Raw genomic sequence first — 12,248 nt, 5'->3', positions numbered from 1 at the left:
AGAAGGAAGGCAGGACGGAGTTCCCTGTGATCATCACGCTAGCAGCTGGACACCAGGGTTTCTAGTAGGACTGCATCCATCGCTCTCATCTGGGGGACCGTCAGTACTGACCCCAGTGATGAGGAGGATTTACATGAGCTCCAACCAGCGCGCCAGCATAGGGTACCCTAGCACGGACTGTTAACGCCGGGGTATTATTGTGGGTTTCATGTTACCCTTGAAGTATTGGAATAGATGTTAATGTGTGTTAATCACCTGTGTCTGGGTGGAATTCCAGTGTTAGCAACCTGCTATATTTATAAAGTACACAAGGGGTTTAACCAGAGATATATATATTTATATAAATGCATGGGAGTTGAGCCCACACCAACAGTATAGTGAGAATTTGAGTAGACCCTTTTTCAGTGCACCTCCCATGCAACAGGGGTAGGGTATGAGGCCCCTGACTAAAACAGCAACTGAGAGGGGGGGCTACATACATATGGAGATCGATCTGATGAATAGGATTTAAACCAATTTAGCTGAAAAGCCAATCGACTGATCTAGTCTCTGTAATAGGATGTCATGGCCAATGGTGTCGAACGCAGGACTAAGGTCTAACAAAACAAGTACAGAGATGAGTCCTTTATCTGATGCAATCAGAGTTAGTGATTTTCACCAGTGGTCTCTGGTCTGTGGCGTTTTCTAAATCCTGACTGAAACTCCTCAAATAAACTATTATGATGTAGAAAGTCACACAACTGATTTGCGACTACTTTCTCAAGGATCTGAGAGAGGAAGGGAAGGTTAGAGATTAGTCTGTAGTTAGCAAAGACCTCTGGATCGAGAGTGAGCTTCTTCAGGAGAGGTTTAATTATAGCTACTTTGAAGGAATGTGGTATATGGCCTATTAGCAAAGACACATTAACAATATCCAACAGAGAGGTGCCAATTAAGGCAATATGTCTTTAAGCAGCCTCATCGGGATGGGGTCCAAGAGGCAGGTAGACAGTTTAGAAGTAGAAACCATTGAAGACAATTGGTCAAGGTTGATGGGAGGAAAGCCATCCAAATATAAACCAGGGCATACAGCCTTTTCCAAGGCCACTCCACTTGAGGACAGACCGGCACTGGCTGAGGGCAAGAGATCATCAATCTTGCCTCTAATAGTTAGAATCCTTTCATTGAAGAAGTTCATGAAGTCATTACTACTTCTGCCCAAGTCATTACTACTTCTGCCCAATACTTCCAAGGTAAATGGGGTGTAAGAGCCACAAGGATGTTATTTGTTTTCTGAATTATGGAACAATTTAATGACATCATGACAGCAGCAGGTGAAATGAGATGAGCTGCATTAGCCACCGAGGAAACATAGTTTTTCTACCGTAAGATCGAAACAGATCGTAACAGACCGTAACATCATATGAGAGAGAGAGTTTATTTATTTTGTGTATGTAGAATTGATTAATGTTTAAATAAAGCCAGAAAACGATAATTATTTGCGTAAGGAAGAGACTCAAGGCGTCTGCAGCTCTTTAGCGGCTCAACGAGAACCACGCCGGCAGAACGCTGCTACATTAGTAGAAAAACTGCTCCAAGGAGTTAACAAGTGGATTTAGGATGCCGAACGAAACCTAAGAAGACCGGAGCGCAGCGCCGCGGTGCTTTGGACCGGACAAAAATGCCGGACAAGGTAAAGAAAGGACCGGAGAACCATTTACGGTGTCGGACTTATGAAGATGGACCGTCAGTTTCTCTGACGTTAATGAATATTGATGTTAATATGATCCAGGATGCTCGCTTTGTTAAGGACTTCTCATGAAACCAGACAGCGCACCTCATTAAGAGCCACTGAAGTCTCTGTGTGTTTCAGAAGTTGTGATGCACATGTCTGATAAGAAAGGTGGAAATACTTTATTGAACATTTGCACGCAATTTGCACGTTGATTTATTAATATGATGGCTGAAGATAAGGAGATAAATAATGCTGAAAAAATGGAATCTAAGAGAACCAGAACGTTAACTGAGAAAGCACTGGAGGAGAAGCTGCACAGGCTCATTGGAACCAGGAGAGGAGTATTAGCTCGGATAACTGGAAAAAGAAAAGAAATTGAAAGTTTAATGAGTGATGCTGGCAATCTGCAAAAAGTGCAAACGTTAATGGATAAGGATTTCAACACTCTTGTCAGTGAGCTTAAAAGGATCAGTGGACAAGTAGCAGATATTCTGCCTGAAGAAGAAGTAGAGGCAGATGTTAATAATTGGTTGGAGCCAAAGATGATGACTGAGACATTTTTCAGAAGAAGCTGAACAATGGATGTGTGCTTTGAGTGAACAAGAAATAAGCAAAGGAAGTACAGGTGCTGAAGATAAGGACAGAGAGGATCAAGATGAAGTTAAAGAGGATGTCGAACCTGAGGATAGTGCTTCACAAGTGACAAGTTTATCTGCCCGGTCCGGCAGGTCATCAGTTTGTGCTTCTGAAGAAGCAAAGTTAGCTGGCCTGGTGGAACGCGCCGCATCTTTACAGAAGAAGCAAGAGCTTGAGTTGGAGGAGGCCCATATTAAAGCCAAGCTGGAAAGACTGACTTTGGAAGCAGCAATCACTGAAAAAAGAGCTCAAGTAAAAGTACTTAAAGACTATGAGAGATCAGAGGATGGCATGAACAGCTATCTTCACTCGCACTTAAAACAATTTCAAGTGAAGGGGGAGGAGCAAAGACTTTTCTCACACACTAGCACAGCTGCACATGGAGGTACAGTTCCAACCCGGCTACAGCAATCTTCAGAGCCACAAAACATTAGGCCAAGGCAGACAGACAACCCTGACAGACAACAGCAGTAATGACATTCTTCACGTAATGCAAAAACAAAATCAGATGACAGAAATGTTGGTTAACCATCAGAAACAAGCTCAGCTACCAGTTAAAGAGGTTACAGTTTTCAAGGGTGATCCACTTACCTACATATCTTATTTATCAGAGCGTTTGAGCAAGCTATTAAACAGAAAGCTCATAGTGCTCCAGACAAACTGTACTACTTGCAACAATACACTGCAGGAGAGCCGCAGGAGCTTGTACGTAGCTGTGAGCACATGCCATCAAGCAGAGGGTTCAAGGAAGCAAAACGACTGCTTCAGAAGAACTATGGAGATGAGCTGATGATAGCAAGCGCTTATATTGACAAGGCCTTAAGGTGGCCACAAATCAAATCTGAAGATGGGAAAGCCCTGAATACGTATGCTATTTTTCTGACTGGATGTTGTAATACAATGGAAGATGTTGAGTACATGGAGGAGATGGATAACCCCACAAATATGAGAATTGTGTTATCCAAATTGCCATATAAAATGAGAGAGATGGCGCAATGTAGCATTTGACATCAAGGAAAGTAGAAGACAGAGCAAGATTTGCTGATCTTGTTAACTTTATTGACCATCAAGCAAAGATTGCTATGGACCCACTCTTTGGAGACCTCCAGGACAGACACACATCTACAGTCAGCAAAAGCAAGGAAAAGGAGAAACTTTTCAAAACTGTAATGAAAGGAAGCAGCTTCGCAACAAGTGTGTCGATGAAGAGGAAAAGGTCGGATACAACACCTTGGCCAACCCAGTTAAAGTGGCTAATGCCTTTGTACCACCATGTCTTTTCTGTCAAAAGAATCACACATTGGAGGCTTGCATCAAGAGTACAGGGTTAGCACATAAAGATCGTATAGAATTCCTGAAAACCAAGGGAATATGTTTTGGATGTTTAACACAAGGACGTGTTAGCAAAATGTGCCAGAAGAGGATGGTGTGCACACAATGCTCACAGAAACACCCAGACATCCTTCACATAGCGAAAGAAGCCAACAAAGATATTTCATATATAGTGGCAAGTTAGGACAGCACTTCAAACAAAGAGGTCTCAGGAGCCCAGAACTCTGTTAAACAGGAAATAGTTGGCTATGCTGGGACAGGGAACACAGAGTGAATGCTATCGATTGTGCCAGTGAAAGTAAGATTCTGTGAAGGTGGAAGGTGTATAGAGACATATGCGTTTATGGATCCCGTAAGTACAGCCACGTTCTGTACCGACGAGCTTCGAAAGAGACTGAACTTTAAAGGAAAGCCGACGCAGATCTTATTGAGCACTATGACTCAGGATAAACCTGGTGAGCAGAAGCTAATCAACAGTCATATGCTGGCAGAACTGAAAGTGTGTGGCCTTGAAGACACAAGGTACGTCCAGCTGCCCAAAGTCTTCACACACAGCAGTATCCCGGTTCAAAAGGAAAACATTCTGATTCAACAACATCTGCAAAAGTGTCCGTATCTGCATGAAGTAACCGTACCACACATTGACACTGATGTAGGCCTTCTCATTGGAGCAAATAACCCAAAGGCAATGGAGCCATGGCAGATAATTAATAGTAAGACTGTCTTGGGCTGGATGGTGTGTGGACCCACAAAGAATGAGACTACGGATTCAAAGCAGGAGTCAGCTCATTACAGTGTCAACCGAATTTCAGTGTTGGAACTAGAACAGCTAATGGTTCAGCAGTACAACACAGACTTTCCAGAACGCCGATACGATGACAAGGAGATGTCGCAAGAGGACAAGCAGTTTATGCACTCAGTACAAAAGACAACAAAGTTTGTGGATGGACATTACTGCGTAGGACTTCTTTTGAAACATGAAGCAGCTAACATGCCAAGTAACCGCTGTATGGCAGTACAGCGAGCTGCTAGCCTGAAGAGAAAACTGAAAAAGAATGATGTCTTTCTTGAAGACTACTTCATGAAAAGCATACTGGATAAAGGCTACGCCGTTGACCTGACCTCACCAATGCACTCATCTGTTCATTACTGAGGTTCCGAGAGAATCCAATAACCAATCTACCGGAAGATCGCCTTACACCAGATCAGCCACCATTTACCAATGGAGACGTAGATTATTTTGGTCCCTTTGAAGCCAAACGAGGCCGGAGCACTGTCAAAAGGTATGGTGTAATGTTTACCTGCCTCGCCATTAGAGCAGTGCATATAGAGATAGCAGACAGTCTTGACACCAGCTCTTGCATCAACGCTATACACCGTTTCCTAAGTAGAAGGGGCCAGGTTTCCATCATGCGCTCAACAACGGCACAAATTTTGTCGGCGCAGAAAAAGAGTTGCGAGTGGCAATTGAGAGCCTGAACCAATTAAAGATTCAAAAAAGTATGTAAAAGAAAGACATAAAATGGATGTTCAACAGCCCAGCTGCTTCCCACCAAGGAGGAGTTTGGAGCGGCAGATTTGTACCGCACGGAGGATCCTTAACGCCCTTGTGAGAGAACAGACCCTCACTGACGACAACCTCCAAACGCTAATGTGTGAGGTTGAAAGTATCATTAATGGACGACCACTCACGAGCCCATCCTACGACATGGAGCCTCTAACTCCCAATCATCTGCTGCTGATGAAAGTACAACCCAACATGCCACCGGGAACATTCAACAAGGACGATCAGTACACAAGGAGACGCTGGAGGTAAGTACAGTATCTCGCAGATCTGTTTTGGACCAGATGGACTCGAGAATACTTACCTCTCCTCCAGGAGCGTCAAAAGTGGTCAAGGTTGAAGAGGAACTTCAAGCATGGAGATGTGGTGCTAGTAGTTGACAGTTTGTCACCACGAAACACATGGATGATGGGAAGAATAATCCAAACCATACCGGACTCCAGCGGAACTGTAGTGAAGCTGCAGACCAAAACCAGCACGCTGGAGAGACCCGTAAATAAGCTGTGTTTACTGCAAGAAGCAACATGAACACAAGATGAGCAGATGATGAAGAGATGTAAAAAAGGACTGTTAAACAAGACTTAGATTAGCAGTGTTTATGAATATTTGTTTTGTTTGATATTTGATTCAGTTGATGGCTCTTTGAATTTAAGTTGTTTGATAATGGTTTAACTTTAAAGCTTAACCATTAGGGGTCGGATATGTAAGAGCCACAAGCGTGTTATTTGTTTTCTGAATTACGGAACAATTTAATGACGTCATGACAGCAGCAGGTGAAATGAGATGAGCTGCATTAGGCACCGAGGAAACATAGTTTTTCTACCGTAAGATCGAAACAGATCAAAACAGACCGTAAGATCATAAGAGAGAGAGAGTTTATTTATTTTGTGTATGTAGAATTGATTCATGTTTAAAAATAAAGCCAGAAAACGAAATGAAGGATACGATCATCTTATTCACGTAAGGAAGAGACTCAATGCATCTGCAGCTCTTTAGCGGCTCAATGAGAACCGCGCCGATGGAACGCCGCTACATGGGGTATTCATTGGACTGTTCGTATTGTCTCTTCTTTTCAGAATACCAGGATGAGCTGACCGTTTCATTTCCCTTCCTATCTTACATTCTGCTGTCAGGTTGGCCGAGCTGTGGTTTTCTGTTAACGCATTTGCCATCATCTCTGCTCTCTCCCCATCTGTCGCTGCTGTTTCCTCCCTTTTCTTCAATAGTGGATACTGCCATACTCTTCTAATTCCTCTCATGCTTCTAATCATACCCCAAATCTCTCCCACAGGTGTTGATCTCCCAATTCTGATACAGTAAATCCGCCAGCTTTCCCTTTTTGCTCTGCGAATGGTTCCCTGAACTCTCGCTTGTGTTTATTCTCTTTGCCGAGATATGCCAAAATATCGGTGGAGACAGATAATACTTGTAACTCCACAGTGGTCAAAACCGTTTGCCCTTTCCGGGTTCCCAACACCTGCCGTCAATCATGATCTGATTGACTATATAGGCAAGCACAGGACCACAGAACAGCGCCGCCCAGTATATAGTTACATTTTTATCTTACACACCGGCCCCTAATTGTTAATGCAGGCGACATAACAATTCAAACAAAATACAACAAAAGGAGCCAAAATGCGTAGTTATGACCAAGTCCAGTACATACAGATACATTTAAACCCCCTGTAGAAAAGACAGTTTTGTTACTGGCCTTTCAATGATGCTGGATTTTGTCTGTAATTTCACAGAACGCACAAGTCTTCAGGTGTCACCATGTTATCATCAGTGACTGGCATTTCCTTCTGTGTTAGCACATCTGGTAAAGTATAAAAGTCATTAATATCCAGACCAGATACCTCCAAACCACTCAGTGTGAGCTGCTACTACAGTTTCCTGCCCCATTGTCTTCAACAAGAAATTGGTTCTTTTGCCTGTAATATTCAGCTTCTGCATTAGATGTTCTGAGCAGAATGTGGCTGAATTACCAGGATCCAGGAAGGCATATGTTTTGATAATGCGATTTCCTCTTGCAGATTTCACCTTTACAGGGAGAATCGATAGAAAACAACAATCCTTACCGGCCCCTATATGTCCACACGTTTTCAGTGAAGTTGGCTGGTCCCTAGATGATTCTTTTAACTGTTCCAGAACTGGTATTTGTATTTTGATATGAAGCACAGTGGGATGAGTTCTACCACACACTTTGAAAACCAAGCCCCTTTCGCAATCTCGGCTCATGTGACCAATACATAAGCACGCAAAGCAACCTCCCTGTTCCCTCAGAAAGTGAAGTTTTTCCTTGTGCTTCCTTCCATTGAACTGTTTACACTCCTCTAATGAGTGATTTTGAGCACAGTAAAGACATTCAGATGTATCAGTCTTCCCTGGATCTGATGTTGGTTTCCTAGCTCCCTCAGGCCAGTCCATAGAGGTTACTGTGGTGGCAACAATAATTCCCCTCACTCAGTTAATGGGCTGGGATTTAAACCTTGTACCAGTAACACCGGTTGATGTGTCCTGTATATCACCAAACAGAGGGTCCAAAAGAATGACGACACAACGCTCAATGAATGTGACCAGTTCAATGTGTGAGCTGTAGGGCGACTGTGGGTCAGTGGTTAGCAGATCTGTCTTTCAATCAGGGGGGTTGGTGGTTCAATCCCCGTCCTAGTCGATGTGTCCTTGAGCAAGACACTTAACCCTGAATTGTTCCCTGTAGCTGTTCTACAGTGTATGAATGTAATTCTTTGGATAAAAGCGTCAGCTAAATGACATGTAATGAGCTATAATCCCATGAGCTGTGGTCCTCCATTGCTCCCTCATTTTGAATTGCAACTTCAACATAATGGCTCTCATGTTTACAGGCATATACTGGAGCTCCTCCATAACATTGCAGCAACCACGCAAGAACAAAGCGTAGGCTTGAAGTGCTTTACCATCTTCAGATGTTATTGTTTGCCGGGACAGAGCCTTTTCCATGTATGCTGCTGCAATTTTATACTGATTTCCAAAGTGTTCCGTAAGAAGACCCTTAGTCACTCCATAGTCACACTCCGGCGCCATATTTTGGCAGCTACGCACCAGTTCTTGTGGCTGTCCTCTTGTAAATTGTTCGAAATATATAAACAATCTAATCTTCCTGCCTTTTTTTTCCCCGTTCGAAATAGGAAGCCATGCCATCTGAGTGTCCTTGAGAATAACTTTCCTGATCAGAGGCCTGTAATACTGCCAAACTAGCAGTGGCAGGAGCTAGTTCAGTTTCCAAATCAAGCTGTTGTCTTTTCCTCCTCAGCTGTTGCTCCTGCTCCTCCAAAGCATGGCTTTCCTTTAAAGCTGCTGCTCGAGCGACCACTGCAGCTTTATTTGCCTCCACCTTTATTGGTGGTGGTACTTCATTTACCACTTTTATTACTCCTTTGACTTGAGTGTTTACTACATTAGAAACACTGTCATCTGGATTAATACCATCCTCTACGTTTTCATACATATTACCTTCATTGGATGAAACCCACATTTTTGCATCACCAATACACTCATCATTAAACATCATTTTTGCTTTAAACCATGTTTCATGTTTTTCACTTTCATCACATGGTAGCATACCAAACAGAAATGTATGCATGTATTTTGCTTCATCACACAACTCAATCAACTCTCCAAGAACATGTACCTGTGTTTTATCACCCCTAAATATAAAATATTGTATTGATTTTCTCCTGGCACTTGCTTTATTTAACTTCGCTTTTCTACCATTTTGCAACATTTCTAATTTCTCAGCAAGCGCTCTTGCAGTGAGCTTAACAATCCATTTTTGCGGTTGTGTTTCAGCACCGCCAGCCACACTGAGTCTACTATCGGTTTGCACCTGAGTGTCAACAGTTTCGTCCAACACCGCGTCACGCTTCTCCATGATAAATTCTCAATAGTCCGCGACAACAAACAGTCAAATGTAAAGTCTATTGTCTCTGTCCGCTCGCTACGGCAACCAATACATTGGGTTTATGCCCAGTTATGTGTGCACACAATTTAAAATGGCCAGAAACAGTGTAGCGCTACACATACCTCCTCGCGTTGGGCGCCGTGCGTTGATCGGGGATCTGATGCTCCACAGCCGCTGTAGCATTAGCAACATAGCTCCATCCTCCAAACTTGCCAGAACTCCAAACAGCTCGCGGCAGCTCTTCTCGTCATGGATTCTCCTCCGTTACGTTCCAAACGTGCCAACGTTTTCCAAAGAAAGTTCCAAACAGCACCAGGCTTTGACTAATGTTAAAGGAGCCCATTCTAGTACTTTGTATAACTATGATATCTCCTTCCCTTGTCCAGATCTCCAGTTACATATTCTAGCTCAATCCCTATCTTTACTTCTCTAAATGTGATGTCTTCACTAATAAATGTGGCACATCCTGAATTGAATTCTTGTCCATTAGTCAACAAATTCCGAGCATTCCATTGTAGTATGTAAAGCATTGCGTATTGAACCTATTTACCCTCCTTTGACTGCTCTAGGACTGCTGTGGATTGTTGTATTGTCTTAGTTGTTCCATTAGTTCCTCCCATCTGGCTTATTCTCTTCACTGCCTATGCATGTGATTTTATTCTGCACCCTCACCTGCTGTACTTCTCTCTCCTTTTTCAATATCTCACACCCAAACTAAGCCACACTGTGCTCCCCCCGTAGTTACAGCACTTTGGTGGCCCTTGCTTGCACTACCCGTACTCATGATCTTCTCCACACCTCGCACACCTCCTTCTGCCTTTACATGCTTTAGCTGTATGGCCAAACCTTTGGCAGGTTTGCTTTAATTTCTTCCATCGTGACTCCAATTGGCACCCCCCAAATCACTCCCTTACTCCACTTATTTCCTTTTTGGATACTGCTTGTGCTCACTACTTTAAACCTCCCTATTTCTTTAATCCTGGCCGCTCGTTATTTTTGCTCTTCATTTCTACATAAAATCAACAAATTTCCATCCCTCAAAACCTTCGCCATGAGAATATCTCCAATCTGATTTTTCAATACCGTGGTTAGTTTCACTGGGCTCGTGGCAGAAACCTCTCTCTCTTCTCCAAACCTCAGAATAATTTTAAACTCCAAACCGTCTGGACGCTCCAGTCCTCCACCACTTTCCCTACTACTCCTGATTTTCTTCATGCTTGTCGAGCCAAATTTAACATCTCTTTTCTCCCCCTTTCTCCCAATACCGTGGCTAATTTCCATGCTATCATCACTGTCCACTAAATTTCAATGACATTTTGAGACTGTATTTTGATTGTGTTAGGTCACAAAAATACAACCTTAATCTCAAGGTTCAGGTCTAAAACTCAAGCAGATTTAGTCGGGTATGAAAGTCCAGTCAAATTCTGGTCTTGTTTTTAGGCCTTTGCAATACTCTAGTTTGGACCCAGCAACATCAAGCAACAAAACAAGTGGACACTTAAGTGCCTCGCTCGACGTCTTGTTTTTATTGTGAATGCTAAAACCTGAGGAACCCACCATCCGAACTCCAGATTAACTTTATTAATTATGAATATTTCAACGACAAAAATTAATTACAATTGCAATGTTCCTTTAGGTTTTATGCATTGCTCACACAGTAGATTGCAGCACGCTGAAACAAGGAGGAAACCTATTTCCGAACATTGATTGGCTGGTTTGAATTCCCAAAGCGTGTGTGGCTGTAGTAAGACAAGATATTAATAACAGTAAGATGAGGGAGCAAACACTGGGTTCGGATGGATGTGCATAACACAGGGCTAAAAGATATTTTCTAATCATGATGCAAAATGTTTCTCATGTAAGGTTGTTTTTTCTTTCAGGTTTAAATGAAACAATGGATTACAGAGTTGTTCTCTTCTCTCTCACTTTACTGTATTACTGTTTCATTGTGCTGGTAAATGTTATTCTCGTTGTGACCATCATCTTGGATAAGAACATGCATGAACCAATGTATATTCTATTGTGCACTTTCTGCATGAATGGACTTTGTGGGACAACAGGTTTCTACCCCAAGATTCTCTGGGATCTGCTGTCTCCGGTTCATGTAATCTCTTTTTCTGGATGCCTTGTTCAGGCTTTTGTGATGCTATCATTTATCTGCAGTGATCTGTCTATTCTTTCAGTCATGTCATATGACAGATATGTGGCTATATGTCGACCCCTGGAGTATCACTCTATTATGTCAAAGCAGAGAGTGTTACTCTTACTCGTTTTTTTCTGGTTAACACCTTTTTGCATTTCCTCCATAAATAGTATTGTTACATACAGATTAGAGATATGCAGCCCATATATTGACAAACTTTTTTGTATGAATTGGGTTATTGTGAAACTTGCTTGTTTCCCAGCGGACACTATTGTCAACAACATAGTTTCACACATTACAATAATTATTTACTTATTTCATGGTTTATTCATAGTTTGGTCCTATGTCTATGTCCTCAAAACTTGTGTCAATTCTTTAGAAAACAGAGCAAAGTTCATGCAGACATGTGTGCCACATTTAACCTCTTTGTTCATTTTTCTTGTGACTGTACTTTTTAATGTCTTTAATATGCGGTTTGGTTCAAAGCTCCCTCCAACCATTCAAAATGTTATTTCAATAGAACTTCTCATCATACCTCCCATTATGAATCCTCTCGTTTATGGTTTCAAATTGACCTTAATTCGCAACAGAATTCTAGGTGGTATTACTTTTAAAATGAAATGATGAGATAACTCAAAAGCATGTAATAATGAACTTACTTATTTTTGCATATTTATATGTTCTGCCTTTAGAAAATGGTCTAGTTATATTTACAGATTTGTCTGAGATGATGCTTTTAAATGAAATTTGTTTGCCTTAAATATATTTTGCTTTGCATTGGAAGCTTTTGGGATGTTCACTTGCCTTCAAGTGTCATTGCAGTGAGTGAAATTAATATAAACATATAACCTGAAACTTATCATATTTTAAGCACACAGTGGTTTTGCTTTTGAGACTGTATAGATATAAATGTCAAAAG

General features: G+C 42.0%; 1 protein-coding gene across 1 annotated transcript; it reads left to right on the top strand.

Moving 5' to 3' along the window:
- Nucleotides 1-11,023: 11,023 nt before the first annotated feature.
- LOC117750718 (olfactory receptor 142-like) lies at nt 11,024-11,953 on the top strand. Its single transcript, XM_034562031.1, has one exon. The coding sequence runs from the start codon at nt 11,024-11,026 to the stop codon at nt 11,951-11,953; it is 930 nt and encodes a 309-aa protein (XP_034417922.1).
- The last annotated feature ends 295 nt before the right edge of the window (nt 11,954-12,248 follow it).

The sequence above is a fragment of the Cyclopterus lumpus genome, chromosome 21 (assembly GCF_009769545.1).
Source record: "Cyclopterus lumpus isolate fCycLum1 chromosome 21, fCycLum1.pri, whole genome shotgun sequence".
In the NCBI taxonomy this organism is placed as follows: Eukaryota; Metazoa; Chordata; class Actinopteri; order Perciformes; family Cyclopteridae; genus Cyclopterus; species Cyclopterus lumpus.
This window is presented reverse-complemented; position numbering and strand designations above follow the sequence as displayed.